Source organism: Oncorhynchus clarkii, chromosome 16 (genome assembly GCF_045791955.1).
Source record: "Oncorhynchus clarkii lewisi isolate Uvic-CL-2024 chromosome 16, UVic_Ocla_1.0, whole genome shotgun sequence".
Lineage (NCBI taxonomy): Eukaryota > Metazoa > Chordata > Actinopteri > Salmoniformes > Salmonidae > Oncorhynchus > Oncorhynchus clarkii.
In genome coordinates, this window is record NC_092162.1 from 54,573,786 (window position 1) to 54,593,466 (window position 19,681).

At 42.7% G+C, this 19,681-nt stretch overlaps 1 protein-coding gene across 1 annotated transcript in view; it reads left to right on the top strand.

The window, feature by feature from the left end:
* The first annotated feature begins 12,217 nt into the window (after positions 1 to 12,217).
* LOC139368760 (acid-sensing ion channel 1-like) overlaps positions 12,218 to 19,681 on the top strand; it is a 90,212-nt gene continuing 82,748 nt past the window's right edge. The window contains exon 1 of the mRNA XM_071108076.1: positions 12,218 to 13,283. Within this exon, the coding sequence (XP_070964177.1) occupies positions 12,922 to 13,283 (362 nt within the window). The 5' untranslated portion in view covers positions 12,218 to 12,921. The remainder of the gene's footprint in view (positions 13,284 to 19,681) is intronic.

Here is a 19,681-nt window from a genome sequence, read left to right on the forward strand (position 1 = left end):
TTTGGGTGAGTTTTTCCCCCCCGCCTGAGTAGCCTCGTTTCACTGCCAAAAATAAAATTAAACCATCTAGTGTTCAGCGAAATAACAAAAAATATAAAAAAACAGGTATTCTAGTCAAATAATTAACATCCAATCACATTAACTGTTATTCTCTCGTGGGAATTCCACTAATGGTCCGTATGTAGCCAAACGTAGCTGCTGCTCATTCCGTTTTCTCGAAAATGTATAAATGGTTACAAAAAGTAAGGCCCGCGTCCATAGAGACACATACCAGCTCTACTGGTAGTACTGCTACTACCAGCAGTACTACACCTGCACCTGTCGACGACACAAGTTGTTCTGCTTCTACGAGCACATCCAACACTAGCATCAGTAATGATACATTTGCTGTTAGCCCAGCTAGCATTGACCCTGACATTTGTGAATCTGATGCAGCCGAAGAGCTACTGCCCCCTTACCCGGGAAAGCACCGAATAACAGACAGGGACGTTGGACCATCGAAGAGGCGCAAATATGGTGAGAACTACATTGATTTGGGGTTCACCTATATTGGGAGTAGTGCCTTTCCTCAGCCACAGTGTGTTAAATGTGCAAAAGTACTATCTCACAACTCAATGAAACCTTCACTCTTGCGCAGACATTTAGAAACAAAACATGCCAATTTGAAAAATAAGCCAGAGTTTTTGAGCGAGAATTAAGACAACTTTCGCGTAGTAAGACATGTATAAAAGCAACAGATACCATTAATAAGAAAGGGATAGAAGTGTCTTACATGGCTAGCTACTGCGTGGCTGAGGAGATGATTGTGGACTTCAGGAAACAGCATCCACACCCCTATCCACATCGATGGGACAGTAGTGGAGAGGGTAGTAAGTTTTAAGTTCCTCGGTGTACACATCACAAACTGAATTGGTCCACCCACACAGACAGCCCCGTGAAGAAGGCGCAGCAGAGCCTCTTCAACATTTGGCTTGTCACCAAAAGCACTCACAAACTTCTACATATGCACAATCGAGAGCATCCTGTCGGAGCTGTATCACCGCCTGGTACGGCAACTGCTCCAGCCACAACCGTAAGGCTCTCCAGAGGGTAGTGAGGTCTGCACAACGCATCACCGGGGGCAAACTACCTACCCTCCAGGACACCTACACCACCCGATGTCACAGGAAGGCCATAAAGATCATCAAGGACAACAACCACCGAGCCACTGCCTGTTCACCCCGCTATCATCCAGAAGGCGAGGTCAGTACAGGTGCATTAAAGCAGGGACCGAGAGACTGAAAAACAGCTTCTATCTCAAGGCCATCAGACTGTTAAACAGCCACCACTAACATTGAGTGGCTGCTGCCAACACACTGACTCAACTCCAGCCACTTTAATAATGGGAATTGATGTAAAATGTATCACTAGCCACTTTAAACTATGCCACTTTTACATACCCTACATTACTCATCTCATATACTGCATCTTGCCTATGCCGTTCTGTATCATCACTCATTCATATATCTTTATGTACATATTCTTTATCCCTTTACACTTGTGTGTATAAGGTAGTAGTTTAGGAATTGTTAAGTTAGATGACTCGTTGGTTATTACGGCATTGTCGGAACTAGAAGCACAAGCATTTCGCTACACTCGCATTAACATCTGCTAACCATGTGTATGAGACAAATACATTTGATTTGATTTTATTAGGACAGGCAAGCCCCATACTATTGTGGAGATTAATTCTTCCAGGAGATGTTTTGAAACAATTACTGCTTCTCATACAAGCCAGTGAATACTATGTGTTACAGCTGGATGAGTCACCAGACGTGGCGGGCCTGGCACATGTCCGCTACGTTTATGGGGGGTGAATTAAGGAAGACATCTTTTTCTGCAAACCACTGGAAACTAGGACAACAGAAGAGGATATTTTTAAAGTCCTGGACAGCTTTGTGACATCAAGTGAACTTTGGTGGTCAAGATGTGTTGGTATCTGTACTGATGGCGCAAAAGCCATGGCAGGGAGACATAGTGGAGTGGTAACGCACGTGCAAGCAGTTGCTCCTGACGCCACTTGGGTACACTGCAGCATCCACGAGAGGCTCTTGCTGCCAAGAGAATGCCTGACAGCTTGAAAGACGTTTTGGACACTACAGTGAAAATGGTTAACTTTGTTATAGCAAGGCCCCTGAACTCTCGTGTATTTTCTGCACTATACAATGATATGGGCAGCGACCATGTAACGCTTTTACAACATACAATTGCACTGGTTATCAAGGGGCAAGGTATTGACACATTTTTAAAAAAATTGAGAAACAAACTTAAAGTGTTCTTTACTGACTATAATGTCCATTTGTCTGACCACTAGCATGATGACTGGTTTCTCACACGACTGGCCTATCTGGGTGATGTTTTTTCTTGCCTGAATGATCTGAATCTGGGATTACAGGGACTCTCCGCAACTATATTTAATGTCCAAGGCTATTGAGGCTATGATTAAGAAATTGGAGTCTGCATTAACAAGGACAACACACAGGTCTTTCCAGCATTGTATGATTTGTGTGCAAATGAACTCAAAATTACAGACAATGTCAAATGTGATATAGAGAAGCACCTGTGTGAGTTGGGTGCACAATTATGCAGGTACTTTCCCGAAAAGGATGACACAAACAACTGGATTGGTTATCCATTTCATGCCCTGCCTCCAGTCCACTTACTGATATCTGAACAAGAGAGCCTCGTCGAAATTGCAACAAGCGGTTCTGTGAAAATTGAATTTAATCAGATCCCACTGCCAGATTTCTGGATTGGGCTGTGCTCAGAATATCCTGCCTTGGCAAATCGCGCTGTTAAGACACTGATGCTCTTTGCAACCACGTACCTATGTGAGACTGGATTCTCGGCCCTCACTAGTATGAAAACGAAATACAGGCACAGACTGTGTGTGGAAAATGATTTAAGACTGAGACTCTCTCCAATACAACCCAACATTGAGGGTTATGTGCATCCTTTCAAGCACACCCTTCTCATTAACCTGTGGTGAGTTATTCACAATTTTCGAAGAACAAATAAGGTTTTATATGTAAGATAGTTAAATAAAGAGCGAAATTATTGATTATTATCTGTGCCCTGGTCCTATAAGAGCTCTTTGTCACTTCCCACAAGCCGGGTTGTGACAAAAATTCACACCCATTCTTATGTTTAATAAATGTATCGTATAGTGTGTGTGTGGCAGGCTTACAATGATGGCAAAAAACAACATTTGAGAGTGCGCTGACCCTGGTGCTAGAGGTTGAATGTTTGAAGGGGTACAGGACTATAAAAAGTTTGGGAACCACTGCACTACATGACCGAAGTGTGTGGAACCCCGCTCGTCGAACATTTCACTCCAAAATCATGGGCGTTTAATATGGAGTTGATTCCCCCCTTTGCTGCTATAACAGCCTCCACTGGATGTTGGAACATTGCTGTGGGGACTTGCTTCCATTCAGCCACAAGAGCATTAGTGATGTCAGGCACTGATATTGGGTGATTAGACCTGGCTCTCAGTCGGCGTTCCGATTGATTGATTGAATTTATTAGACCATTTAAAAAAATACATACATAAGAGCTCTCCAGCCCGTGACGCCTCCACATACAATTTATGAAAATAATCAAGGATAACACAATAAGGCTTAGAAGCTTATTACCATTGTGCTCCTTTTGGAGGGGGACGCAGCAAGGTTAGGCAGCAATGGTAGTGGCAACAGACAATGACAGACAAAATTGTTGTTTGTTTCATAATGTGAGATAATTACCACAGTTCCATTTCCTAATAAACAACTATGGACAGGTATATCGCCCTTGTCTCGCATACCCTTAATATATAAAACAATCAATCCATAATATATACAAGACAATCAAAATATGATACACAACAGGCACCAAAAGGCATACTATAATCTTCCAACACATTTTTGAGAAGTGGTACAATTTTAAATTTTGAAAAAATTCAGTATATCTTGAAACTACGTAATGGAGGTTATACATTTCAAAAGTCTTTGGAATATTATTCCAAAGAATGTCACGTCCTGACCTTAGTTCCTTTTTTATGTCTCTATTTTAGTTTGGTCAGGGCGTGAGTTGGGGTGGGCATTCTATATTTTGTGTTCTATGTTTTCTATTTCTATGTGTTTGGCCTGGTATGGTTCCCAATCAGAGGCAGCTGGCAGTCGTTGTCTCTGATTGAGAACCATACTTAGGCAGCCTGTTTTCCCACTATGGGTTGTGGGTAGTTATTTTCTGTTTAGTGTGTTTTGCACCTGACGGAGCGGTTTTGCCTTGTTGTAGTTAGCGTTCAGTTTATTAAAAATAATGATGAACACTTACCATGCTGCATCTTGGTCCTCACCTTCTTCCACCAACGGTCGTTACAGAACTACCCACCACCAAAGGACCAAGCAGCGTGGTGAAAGGGACTCCTGGACAGGTGAGCAGCGCTATCTGGCGTATGAGACAACCTGGGAGGAGATAGAGAGGTGGTCGGTTGACCAAGGGAGAGTGCTGGAGCCTGCCTGGGTTTCTCTAGAACAGTGTGAGGAGGGGTACCGGAGAATGGAGTTGGCGACACAAACACGGCTGGCAAGGAAGCCCAAGAGGCAGCCCCCAAATTTTAGAGTGGCCATCGAGCCACAAGGGGTGAAGCCGGCTCAGCGCATCTGGTCTCCAGTGCGTCTCCTCGGCCCGGGTTATATGGCACCAGCCCTACGCACGATGTCCCCGGTTTGCCAGCACAGCCCAGTGCGGCCTGTTCCAAATCTCTGCACTTACTGGGCTACAGGGGGTATCCAGCCAGGAAGGGTAGTGCAGGCCCTTAGTTCGAGACCTCCAGTGCGCCTCCACGTCCCGGTCTATCCTGTGCCTCCTCCAAGGATCAGGCTGTCTCTCCGTCTCCTCCCTCCAGGTTCTCCCGCCTGTCCGGCGCTGCCGGAGCCCCCCCGTCAGTCACGAGCTTCCGCCCGTCAGTCACGAGCTTCCGCCCGTCAGTCACGAGCTTCCGCCCGTCACTCCGGCGCTGCCGGAGTCGCCCTTCACTCCAGCTCTGCCGGAGTCTCCCATCTATTCAGGGCCCGCTGCAAGGGTCCCCAGTCCGAGGCGAGGGTCGCCGCTCTAAAGGTGCCACTTAAGTGGGCCAAGACTATGGTGGGGTCCACGTCACGCGCCAGAGCCGCCACCGCGGACAGATGCCCACCCAGACCCTCCCCTATGGGTTTAGGTTTTAGTTTGGTCAGGGCGTGAGTTGGGGTGGGCATTCTATATTTTGTGTGCTATATTTTTTACTTCTATGTGTTTCGCCTGGTATGGTTCCCAATCAGAGGCAGCTGGCAATCGTTGTCTCTGATTGAGAACCATACTTAGGCAGCCTGTTTTCCCACTATGGGTGTGGGTAGTTATTTTCTGTTTAGTGGTTTGCACCTGACGGCGCTGTTTCGGTTGTTCCTTGTTGTATTTAGCGGTCAGTTTATTAAAATAATGATGAACACTTACCACGCTGCATCTTGGTCCTCACCTTCTTCCACCAATGGTCGTTACAAAGAATGGCAGCTGAGTACAAAGTTTATTTCCCCATACCCCTATTAAATCTAAAATAAACTATGACAGTTTCACTTCTTCTAGTGGAATAGTTCTGGTTATCCCGGAACAAGTTAAAGTAGTTACATAGGTACCTGGGGACCAGACTGTGGACAATCTTATTTACAAGACATAATTTAATCTGACTCTCTCTCCTCCACTTTGAGCCATCTAAGGCTTTCAAAGTGGGAATGGTCAAGATGAGTACCTGCTGGAAGTTTAATAATAATCCTGATGAATCTCTTCTGAGATGTGTGAGCTGAGTGGCCATTCTATGTTACATGTCTAGTTTGTCTAGTTCTATGTTTGGCCTGATATGGTTCTCAATCAGAGGCAGGTGTTCGTCATTGTCTCTGATTGGGAACCATATTTAGGTAGCCTGTTTGGTGTTGAGTTTTGTGGGTGATTGTCCTTGTTCCTGTCTCTGTGTTACTTTGCACCAGTATTAGGCTGTTTCGGTTTTCGTTTATTGTTTTTGTATTTGATTCGTGTTTACTTTGTTTCATTAAACATGGATCGCAATAGCCACGCCGCATTTTGGTCTGACTCTCTTTCACATACAGAAAACCGTGACAGATGTCTTCAATTTATTTTGAATTATCTTGGGGGTTTGTACCAGGATGCATAGTCAAAGTGGCACTGAACAATGCCAATGATACCATTGCATTCTTATCCAGCTATTTGGAGGTTCTTGCCAGAAACGTAATTTTATGGTTAATTTTGCCACTTTTTGTGCCACGCTGTGCCCTGTCAGATGGTTATCTAGCACACATCTAAGATGCAGTGCATTCAGAAAGTATTTAGACCCCTTTACTACTTCCACATTTATTTTTTTAAATGTATTATTTTTTTATTGAATATCGGAATACAATATACTTGCAGTGAAGCCGTTCAACATCTATATCATACCAGTCATCCAACATACTCCCATTCAGAGCGATACACAGAAGCATCCAGGATCAATGCCCTGCAAGGGCACGTTGACAGATCTCCCACCAGGCCAAAAAGCGTGAACCCGAACCCTCAAAGATCCCCACCCACAGTTCCCCAATACCTGTCCCTCAACCATTCAAGACCCCTCCCACAGTCCCCCTCGATTTGGAGGTGGAGTGTCCGTCATGGTCTGAGGCGGTGTGTCACAGCATCATCGGACTGAGCTTGTTGTCATTGCAGGCAATCTCAACGCTATGCGTTACAGGGAAGACATCCTCCTCCCTCATGTGGTACCCTTCCTGCAGGCTCATCCTGATATGACCCTCCAGCATGACAATGCCACCAGCCATACTGCTCGTTCTGTGCATAATTTCCTGCAAGACAGGAATGTCAGTGTTCTGCCATGGCCAACGAAGAGCCCGGATCTCAATCCCGGGTTAACATCACACAGCAAGAACTTGCTAATCTGGTGCAGTCCATGAGGAGGCGATGCACTGCAGTACTTAATGCAGCTAGTGGCCACACCAGATACGGACTGTTACTTTTGATTTTGACCCCTCCCCCTCCCACTTTGTTCAGGGACACATTATTCCATTTATGTTAGTCACATGTCTGTGGAACTTGTTCAGTTTAAGTCTCAGTTGTTGAATCTTGTTATGTTCATACAAATAAGTTAAGTTTGCTGAAAATAAACGCAGTTGACAGTGAGAGGACGTTTCTTTTATTGCTGAGTTTATATTAGTAATTGACTGATCTCCTAACAGTACTATTTCTAGGGTCAATTTTAGATCAATGCTATGCATTTTCAGTCATTCCTGAACCTGAGACCAGAAACTGGCTTCCTGAGGGCAATACCAAAATAAATGGTCTATTGATTCTGTATCCTCACAACCAAACCTGCAGAGCTTTGATGATTTTATGCCCCAAATATTGAACATTTTGTTGGTGGCAAGAAGTCTATATAATAACTTTAGCACGTCTTGAATATTGCATTTTTGTATATTTCATGTATATATCATTGTTTTATATATAACATTTTGTTACATTACAGATTGAATAGGTTTTCCCCCCTCAATCTACACACAATACCCCTTAATGACAAAGCAAAAATAGCTTTTTAGACATTTTTGCAAATGAAAAAAAATATGTGGAAAAAACAGAACTGTCACACTTACATAAGTATTCAGAACTTTTACTCAGTAATTTGTTGAAGCACCTTTGGCAGGGATTACCAGAGGTGTGACCAAGTCATTGTTTTATAAGTCACAAGTAAACCTCAAGTCTTAGCACCCAAGTTAAGACAGGCAAGTCCGAGTCAAATCTCAAGTCAAGACCATCAAATATCAAGTCAAGTTTCAAGTCCTAAACAGGTCATAATGTGCTCTTTACCAAATGTAATACCATTTAATATTTTTAACAAGAGTAATAGTATGTCACATTTACACAAATCATGAATGCTTTTAAAAATATCTATATATTACTTTCCAAATAAACTTTATATTTCCATGGAAATACATGGGTAGCCATGAGAAAGACCCCCCCCCCCCCCCTAATAGTGATCAACTATCGAGGATCGCAATCGGCGATGTAGGCAGGTACACAATCGCCCAACCTTAACTCTCTCTCTGTGTGTGGTTACAGTAGGCTAACGTATGTCAATGGTTTTAGGAACAGCAGTAACATCAGGCAGGATTTAGGCTACCAACTGCCTAGCCAGTTGTAGCTCAATCTTGGTTGCAATGATCACGTTCTCGTACTGACTGTGGAGGCTCATTGATTTAAGGTTACATTAGCCGCCATCTGTAATTTTCTTTTCGCATGTTTTGTCAGTTGCAATCCGTTTTGTTGATACAGCGTCGTCTTTATATCCGAAAATAATAATTTTGGGTATCATCTTTCATCTTTCCAAAGGCGCCATCTGAATTCATCCGCCGATGTTCCTCTGCACTACCACGCACAACTTTTTTATATAGAGGAATGACCCTTGCAAGTTTTAGTTCACTGGGAAAAAAAGCCTAGTTCAATAGACAGATTTACAATGTGAGTTACACAGAAGGGTGATACTTACCACAGCATCCCTTAGAAATCTAGAAATCAGGAATGTTGTCAAGGCCAATTGCTTTGGAATGGTCAGGTTCTTTCAGCTTCTTTAGCACTGTTGATTCTGGCACCTTTTCAAATGAAAAAGCACCTACTTGAATCCCCTGCTGTGAGTAAAACTACTGGACTTGACTCTCCCCATAGCAACCTGATTGAAAAGGTAACTTGCTAATGTATTAGATATAGTTGTAAAATAGCTATTCAGACTGTCTGCAACCAGGGCTCTGTGCAGGCCAGTCAAGTTCTTCCACATCAATTTCGACAAACCATTTCTGTATGGACCTCCCTCTCTGCACGGGGGCATTGTCATGCTGAAACAGGAAAGGGCCATCCCCAAACTGTTGCCACAAAGTTGGAAGCACTTAATCGTCTTGAATTTCCCTTCACTGGAAACCATTAAAAACAGCCCCAGACCATTATTCCTCCTTCACCAAACTTTACAGTTGGCACTATGCATTCAGGCAGGTAGCGTTCTCCTGGCATCCGCCAAACCCAGATTTGTCCATCGGACTGCCACATGGGGAAGAGTGATTCATCACTCCAGAGAAGCATTTCCACTGCTCCAGAGTCCAATGGCGTGCTTTACACCACTCCAGCTGACGTTTGGCATTGCGCATGGTGATCTTAGGCTTGTGTGCAGCTGCTTGGCCATTAAAACCCATTTCATGAAGCTCCCGATGAGCAGTTCTTGTGCTGAAATAGATCATGTTCCACTGTCTCCATCTCCTCCTGACAATGATCACACCTCCCAGTCGGATGGTTTCCCACCAATTTCAATGTACTATTGAGCCTTGTGTGTCCCAGCCTCAGCCTTGTAATTAGACTTTCCTCCCTTCTCTCTCGACCCGAGGACCTCCCTGACCCCACCTTTTCCTGCATCTTATACAGGTGTCTTCCCTTTCTCTCCCTGTTCCACAACTCTTGCCAATTGTTTTTAACCACTTTTTATTAACCCCTTGGCTTCTGCTTACTGATTTGACGATTTCATCTCAACATTAGGATGTTTAAAAGCCTGCTTGGCGAGAACCTCCACCTCCTCATTCCGCTCTACTCCCACATGAGCTGGTAACCCGAGGAACATCACAAATACCCCAATCTGTCTCACCCTATACAAGCACTGCAAAATCTCATACAATACATCCTGTCTGCTCTAAGACATACATGAATTTAAGCGCATCAGTGCTGCACAGGAGTCAGAGCAGATGACTACCCTGTCTGGCCTCACCACCTCCACCCACTCTGCAGCCAATAGTATGGCCAACAACTCCCTTGTGTAAACAGATAAATCATCCGTTGCTCTTTTCGTCACTGCCATCTTAAACTCAGGAACAATAAAAGTTGCTCCTGTCATCCCTGTTTTAGGGTTCTTGATCCATCTGTGAATATCTTAAAGAAAGCATAGTACTGTGTTCTTAAATGTTCCCTTACAACTGAATTTACTCCTTCCTCTTACCCTTTCAAGCAACCCTACATCTATCACTGGCTGAAGGAGCAACCCATTGAAAGCAATGGTTAGTTCAGGTCTACTTAACTGGGTGTGTCTCCCATAGACAGACACCTATGCAATAGCAGCTGCTGGGTCTGGTCTACTTAGTTCATTAACTTTCATTAAACCAGAAAAAAACAGCGAGTGGGGTGTCTCGCTTCCTCTTCCGTCTCTAGCAGAGCTATTTCCTTCTTGGTAAATCTTCATCTCGCTAGGATTATTTCTAAATGGCGCAATCTACAGGAGCGGAGACTGCATTGAACACACTGTATTACATTTAAACATACCATTGAAACCTGGTTTGACACTGTCCATAGTGCTGATTTGACTGACGATGGCTCAACAGAGGGCTCTGTCCCACGGTGACTTCTAAGACCAATGACTCAATTGTTTCAAATGTTTAAGTAGGCCTGTAGCCTACACATCTTCATAAAATATTAGACTTGTTAGTTTTCTTTTGTTTCCATTAGACCGATGTCAGGAGAGGGATCAGGCTGGTATCATAGACTAGACGTAACATAGTAAATTAAAATCCGGGACACTACCTAGCTAACGTTAGCTACAACAAATTGGAATTCGTAACAGATCATACCAAATGGATGATAGACATCAACAAATGAATACATACCATACCAAACATAACATTTGACTAATTTGAGTGTTTACTATGTTATGTCTACCCCTAAGTCCAGGTTGCAGGTGGAGGGATAGGTTCAGTCAAGGACAAGAAAAAAACTATTTGCTTACAGGGAAATTCTTTATTTTGAAGAATGTGCAGCCAGTCAATTACTTAAAGGTGTTAAAGGAGCAGCCTCCTAGACATTTGAATATAGGGCAATGTCTACCTTACTTTTAATACAGAAATAGCTATTCCTTTTTAAACTCAAGCACCGAATCAAGTCGATGATATTGTAGAGGTAGCCAGGAGTGTCCCTCAATACTCTGTACCAGTGTCAAGTGAAACACTCCCATTTAGCGAGGCTTTTATAAGTGGTAGTTCATATCCCTGGTGCATTGGAGAGATGCGTAATGCATATTTAATGACACATAATAAATATTTTGTTATATTAGCAAGGCCTGGATTACTCCCATGTTACAGAACTAGATTAATTTTTCATGCCAGTATCCCATTGAGGGCTAAATGTGTCTTGTTTTATTGATGAACACGCATATACATATCGATAAATTTCAATCAATCAAATGTATTTATGAAGCCATTTTTACATCAGCTGATGTCAAAAAGTGCTATACAGATGTAGAAGCATGGTGGCTAGGAAAAACTCCCTAGAAAAGCAGGAACCTAGGAAGAAACCTAGAGAAGAACCAGGCTCTGAGGGGTGGCCAGTCTCTTCTGACTGTGCCGGGTGGAGACTATAACAGTACATGAACAAGATGTTCAAACGTTCATAGATGACTAGCAGGGTCAAATAATAATAATCACAGTAGTTGTAAGAGGGTGCAACAGGTCAGCACCTCAGGAGTAAATGTCAGTTGGCTTTCATAGTTGGCTTTTCGAGACAGCAGGTGCAATAAAGAGAGTCAAAAACAGCAGGTCCAGGATAAGGTAGCACGTCCAATGAACAGGTCAGGGTTCCGTAGCCACAGGCTGAACAGTTGAAACTGGAGCAGCAATATGACCAGGTGGACTGGGGACAGCAAGGACAGTTGAGTTCAGATGCCTTTAATGCAACAGTGAGAATTGTATTTATTTATTTGGTGACAATCTTATTGGGTCCATATTACTCATATAGGCCTATGTCTACCCAAATGCGCACACACCGAGAGAGAGAGAGAGCGAGAGAGAGAGAGAGAGAAAAAAAAAATAGGGCTGCGCATTCTGTTGCATTCTCATCATCTTTTTGCATGATAGGGGAGTTCACTCATATCACAACTGCATGCCACGGTTAATATATCTGTGTGCAGGACAGGTTCACTCCCTTGCACTGTGCTCTCACTGCCAGCTGCCAGTGCTAGACACTACTCATTATGAAAAAAACGCTCACAAGTCACAACTGACCAATCCAACCACGAAGCTCCCAGTCCCTAGGAACTTCTCCTGTCTCGGACCTCTCCCCTGCGGATATAGGACCACGGTACTGCCAACAGACAGTCGCAACAGAACGACGGAGATGAACTAGCTAGCCTACTCTTAAACAATGAGCTGAAGCTGGACAGTCAACACGGAAGAGACCTAGTTCACTCACTCATCTGCAACCGACGCTGGAATGACGGAACGTTGTCTATATTTTTCACCGCTGTAGGCTAATGCCTTGCACTTTGAGATCGGCTACCTGGACTTGATAAAACAGCGTCTCCCAACGCCGTACACTGAGGATGGGGACTTTTATACGGAAAATATGAGCATTTTGGTGAATCATACTCTTCAATCATTTGGTTAATTTTTTTTACTCTTACTGTGAATTCTTGAGCGTCTGACTTCGAGGAGGGAATCCTTGGTCTGTTTTTGCAACCCGCCTTTTGAATGATGCAAATCGACAGCAAATCTCGCGCTGGTTTTCCGCACGTTCGGGCGACTAGTCGTTAAATAGCTATTACTTTTATTGACAGGTGCATTGCATTGGAGATGCCACATGTGCATGGTATGAATTTTATATGAAACACATTCCCATAGATCGCATATATTAAGTTCACCAATATTGACGATTGCATGTGTTTTTATTAGCTTGGAGAGATAGTTGAATATGTAGGCTATTGTGAGGTGTAGTAATTTACCTGCCTTCTGAACTGCAAACGATTTCAATGTCACTCAGCATTCTTTATAGCCATTAAGCGAGACTGTGAGCACAATGGAACTCAAAGTAGAATCCGAAGAAATGGACTGCAACCAGCCACCCCCAGTTGAGGCTTTTGCGCAAAACTCAACGCTGCACGGAATTTCGCACATTTTCACCTATGAGAGGGTCTGCATCAAGCGCTGTCTATGGGTCGTGTTCTTCCTGGGCTCCTTGACTTTCTTACTGTTTGTGTGCGTGGACCGAATACACTTCTACCTGGAGTACCCACACGTCACCAAACTGGACGAGATCTCGACCCCGGTGATGGTGTTCCCCGCTGTCACGTTCTGCAACCTCAACTCGTTCCGCTTCAGTCGCGTGACGCGCAATGACCTGTACCACGCAGGGGAGCTGCTAGCGCTGCTCAACCAGAGGTGATGTAAACAAGTCACACGCAGTGGCACGCAATTCTCTGTAGAATGCACTAGGTTACTTTTGTCCAGAGCCCTGAAATGATGCCATTTCAGATCCAGCAAAAAATTTGAATAGCAGGGTATGTTGCCACTGAGCAAAAACCAGTTGACTCAACATTGTTTCCATGTCATCAAAACATAAATACATTTGAGGACGTTGAATCAAGGTTACATCATCAATGTAAGGCCATTTAGTCTTTCACCCACATTTGGTGAAATGTTTTGTTGATTTCTCGTTGAATTTATGTTAGTTGCCAACTCAACCAAATGCAAATCAAAACTAGACGTTGAACTGATGTCTGTGTCCAGTGGGTTGTGTATTAACCCTACTAAAAGCAACACTCACAACACTTTTTACCTTAACACCGAGATTTTAACAATTGCAAATTCGCTGTGCATCCTTAGGCAAACACATTTTTACAGGAAATAAGTTGGCACAATTAATAGTTTTATTTTTTATAAAGATAGAAACTTTGAAAGGGTGTGTTTTTCCCCAAACATACTCACCATAACTGATTACACAATTTTTCTATCTAAACAAGTGGATTATTTATCTTTAGCCTCCCCTACTGGTATATACTGTGTATATATACATATATCTAACTTCATAGATTTAACTTAATTAGATTACATATATAACTTTTTTTCTAAATTACAAAATCATATCTATATATATATATATATAAGTTCATAAATCTAACTTCATCAGTTTGCATACAGTGAGCTCCAAAGGTTTTGGGACAGTGACACATTTTTTGTTGTTTAGGCTCTGTACTCTAGCAATTTGGGTTTGAAATTATACAATGACTATGGGATTAAAATGCAGACTGTCAGCTTTAATTTGAGGGTATTTTCATCCGTATCGGGTGAACCGTTTAGAAATAACAGCACTTTTTGTACAAAGTCCCCACATTTTAGTGGACCAAAAGTATTGGGACAAATTCACTTATGTATGTTAATGTAGTAAAAGTAAAGTATTTGGTCCTATATTCATAGCACACAATGACCACATCAAGCTTGTGACTCTACACATTTGTTGGATGCATTTGCTGTTTGTTTTTATTTGTGTTTCAGATTATTTTGTGCCCAATGGAAAGGAATGGTAAATAATGTATTGTGTCATTTTGGAGTCACTTTTATTGTAAATAAGAATAGAATATGTTTCTAAACAGTACATTAATGTGGATGCTACCATGATAAATCAAATCAAATGTTATTTTTCACATGTGCCAAATACATCAGTGAAATGCTTACTTACAAGCCCTTAATCAACAATGCAGTTTTACACAAAAATACTAATAATAAAAGTACATTTAAAAAAATATTGTATTTATAAAAACGACATTTCACTAATTTATTCACGATTCATTCAGGATTATCCGTGGTAGCATCCACATTAATATAGAAGTGTTTAGAAACACATTCAATTCTGATTTACAATAAAAGTGACTCCAAAATGACACAATACATTATTTACCATTCCTTTCTATTGGCCACAAAATAATCTGAAACACAACCAAAACAAACAGCAAATTCATCCAAAAAATTTGAAGAGTCAGAAGTTTGATGTAGTCATTGCGTGCTATGAATACTTTTTAATACATAACTGAATTTGTCCCAATAGTTTTGGTCTCCTAAAATGGGGAGACCATGTACAGAAAGGGCTGTAATTTCTAAACGGTTATGCTCAGTCTGACAGTCTGCACTCTATCATTTCAAATCCATAGTGCTTGAGTACACTCCCAAAACAAACAAAAAATTGTCGCTCTCCCAATATTTTTGGAGCTCACTGTATATAACTTTTTCTAAATGACAAATATTACATACATTTACCTCAATCTTTTGTTGGAGTGAGATAAGGAATTGAGATGAGCGATTACATTTTTAGTTGAGCGAGAGTAGTGGGAGCCAGGGAAAGTGTTGGTGACATGAAATGGTTTCTGTGAAAATTAAAGGCTGGGGGCATTTTACCCCTGTGGGGGAGGGGGGAATCAAATAGAGTTAATTAGTCATAGTCAGTAGTTACCTCAAGGTAGTTACATCCTCAGGAAGCACTTTGTCACTCTGATACTTCCATTTCCTTACTGTTGGTGAGTCATGCCAGCCACGCTTAGAGAGAAAGCCCCGATTTGGATGGATGAGCCGAGAGGACTTTTCCGTCACAAAACCCCAGAGAAGAACAAGAGCAGCTCAGTGAGAAAATGGTATTAACGCCTCGCTCATTGGTCAACAGCTCCACGTAGTCTACAACTTGGAATAACAAGATATGTGGGACTTAAAATGCTGGAAAAGGGCTCTGATGGCTCTGATTAACGTGAGCCAAAGTTATACCATATTTGAAAGAATGCATTTTGTTGACTCTCAAAGACCGCTCTCCACAGTCTTTTCTGTATATTGTCATTGTAGTCCCAGCATTCCATCGACCTCATTGTTACCCTACTCCAAACCTACAGTTGCTTGATGTTTCCACTAGGAATGACAGAAAATGTATAGTTATCTAAAGTTAAAAAAAATACAAATAAAAATTATATTGTAAACCATTTGGTCTAGGTCTGTGAACTAGAAATGGGCAAGAAGAGGAGGGAGTGGTGAAGAGGGGGGCGTATTGTCTCAGGCTGGTATTATGACTAATACCAGCCTGAGACACTGTGATAAACACACTGCTATCCCCATGGTGTCAGTTTCGTCTCAGAAATGTCAGTGCTGATGGTTGATGAGACAATCACAGCAGTCCTGTCTGACTCTGCATCTCTCCCTGTTTGATTGTTGACGCCTGCTGGACTTTGCAGCAACAGCTGCTGCATTTCCTCAACGCACACAGCATCTGACGTGGAGTTACAGGAAGGACACACACACACACAAGTGTAGAGGAAGGACTGTCACTGGACAGAGAGACAGCAGAGAGAAAGAGAAAGAGAGAGGGAGTGAAGAGACAAGAGAGATAGGTGGGAGCAGACGAGAGATGGCTGAAAAAGATGGAAAGAAAAACTAGAACTGATAGAATTAGGGATATAAGGCCCAACAGGCACCATGGTATGGTGGTTTGGTTTTCATTCAGGGGGAAATGTCCCCATTTCAATCATTTATGACAATTCCATACTGTCACTAAAATTAGCACTTCATTCACGGTGGTATGGCTGATAAGCTTTGTACAATGTAACATCTGGTGTAGGTTTCTGTTTCTTGAGAGATAGAAATTGTACATATTTGTGAATTGAGCTTTATGAATGAGTAAACATCCTTGTCCTCCCTCTCAGGGGAAGAAACTTGTGTCACATTATCAACAGCGATCAGTTCCAATGTAATATCATATGACAGCAGACCCAGTATCTGTTTGAAATGGTAGCCCAACGTTCCATAATCTCGTGGGCACTTCGTCTGAGGAAACATTTATAATGTTATGTTGAACCCATATTCTTCAGAAAAGAAAGAACTCGGTAGATGAGATAAAAGGGCAAGCTTTTCATTTCCCAAGAGGGAGAATTTAACAATTGCTGTTTTCAAGAAGTCTCTGCTTTTTCCATTCAGGGAGTCACTGAGAATGGTTTCTTAGCAGAGAGGAAAATATCAGGCTTTCTTCCTCAATCCCACAACTTTAAAAACATTTGAATTGTTTGGCAAATTAGAGTTGGTGATTATTCACTTATCCCGTCTCCCAAGGTAGAGAGGCGATGTAGTTATTCCCTCATTTGTTAAGCCCTCATCCAGAAATGAAAGCACTTTTGGTGTGAAATCCAATTGAGCATCACTCTGTCTCTCTCTTTCTACCCTCTGTTTCTTTCTCTCTCTCTCCCTGCCACTTTCAGTGTTTGCAATGGCTGGTCTGGGGAAATGTTTAGTGGCTTGATATTAAAAATCCACCCATACTAGGGAAAAAGTGTCGGCCGGGGCTGATTCTGTCAGGCTTGTGTGCTTGTGTGATTTTATTTCATACCGTAAGTGCACACTTGGCAGCTTTGTCCACTGCAACAATATTGGGGAGCAAAGGTCTCAACTCTATTAAGTCCTCCTTTAATCAACGGAAGGCTTTGCCTGAGATGGCACTTAGCAACAGCCAGAGAGAACATCTAAATTGGATCAGATCAGTACCTTCTGAGGTACTGGGCCATGCTCTCACCTCATCGGCATAATGAAGTTTTGAACCAAATTTGAGAGGTGGAATAGTAGGTAGGCAATTCAATGTTTAATGGCTTTCAGTTTGATGATTCTGGCTTTCTACTGAACTTAGATTTCACTAGGGATTTGATGACCCTGTAACCCCTAGTCTTTTTTTACATAGATTGGCCATACAGTTTAATGCAACACTCTACTTTTGAGATTTGTTGTGTGCCCATTCACACTGCCAACACCAATTGTTCCTGAGCACAAATCTGACTATAATCCCCTTATGAGCCACACCTATTTGAAAAAGCCTAAATCCTGCTCATTCTTTTACAGCCCTATAAAGATTTGACGTGTTTAATGATACCACAGCACGGCATCGCCAAGTCAATATGGAGTGTGCCAGTTGACATTATGCTGCTATGTATTCTTGCTGGGCAGCAGGCAAACATTATGGTCAGATTTAGCTGGCCTCTCAGCTGCTCTATTAAAAGATGAACTCCCACTGATAATGTTGTGTGAGTGGGATGAATCTCCCTTCCCACTGTGACTCACGCGCAATTATTCTGTGAGTAGATGGAATGAGGACAAGCACACACACGTGTCGCCGCTCTCTCACACACGCATGCACACACAGACGCAAGCACACACACACACACACACACACACACACACACACACACACACACACACAAATACAAACATGGGTATATACAGTGCCTTGCGAAAGTATTCGGCCCCCTTGAACTTTGCGACCTTTTGCCACATTTCAGGCTTCAAACATAAAGATATAAAACTGTATTTTTTTGTGAAGAATCAACAACAAGTGGGACACAATCATGAAGTGGAACGACATTTATTGGATATTTCAAACTTTTTTAACAAATCAAAAACTGAAAAATTGGGCGTGCAAAATTATTCAGCCCCTTTACTTCAGTGCAGCAAATTCTCTCCAGAAGTTCAGTGAGGATCTCTGAATGATCCAATGTTGACCTAAATGACTAATGATGATAAATACAATCCACCTGTGTGTAATCAAGTCTCCGTATAAATGCACCTGCACTGTGATAGTCTTAGAGGTCCGTTAAAAGCGCAGAGAGCATGTTGTGAAGAAGTTTAAAGCCGTATTTGGATACAAAAAGATTTCCCAAGCTTTAAACATCCCAAGGAGCACTGTGCAAGCGATAATATTGAAATGGAAGGAGTATCAGACCACTGCAAATCTACCAAGACCTGGCCGTCCCTCTAAACTTTCAGCTCATACAAGGAGAAGACTGATCAGAGATGCAGCCAAGAGGCCCATGATCACTCTGGATGAACTGCAGAGATCTACAGCTGAGGTGGGAGACTCTGTCCATAGGACAACAATCAGTCGTATATTGCACAAATCTGGCCTTTATGGAAGAGTGGCAAGAAGTTTGCCATTTCTTAAAGATATCCATAAAAAGTGTTGTTTAAAGTTTGCCACAAGCCACCTGGGAGACACACCAAACATGTGGAAGAAGGTGCTCTGGTCAGATGAAACCAAAATTGAACTTTTTGGCAACAATGTAAAACGTTATGTTTGGCGTAAAAGCAACACAGCTCATCACCCTGAACACACCATACCCACTGTCAAACATGGTGGTGGCAGCATCATGGTTTGGGCCTGATTTTCTTCAGCAGGGACAGGGAAGTTGGTTAAAATTGATGGGAAGATGGATGGAGCCAAATACAGGACCATTCTGGAAGAAAACCTGATGGAGTCTGCAAAAGACCTGAGACTGGGATGGAGATTTGTCTTCCAACAAGACAATGATCCAAAACATAAAGCAAAATCTACAATGGAATGGTTCAAAATAAACATATCCAGGTGTTAGAATGGCCAAGTTCGGGAGGTCCGTGGGGCGACGCACAATTGGCCTAGCGTCGCCCGGGTTAGGGAGGGCTTGGTCGGTAGGGGTGTCCTTGTCTCATCGCGCACCAGCGACTCCTGTGGCGGGCTGGGCGCAGTGTACGCTAGCCAAGGTGACCAGGTGCACGGTGTTTCCTCCGGCGCATTGGTGCGGCTGGCTTCCGGGTTGGATGTGCGCTGTGTTAAAGAAGCAGCGGCTTGGTTGGTTGTGTATCGGAGGACGCATGACTTTCAACCTTCGTCTCTCCCGAGCCCGTACGGGAGTTGTAGCGATGAGACAAGATAGTAGCTACTACAACAATTGGATACTACGAAATTGGGGAGAAAAAGGGGTAAAATTCAAAAAAAAAAAAAAAAGAATGGC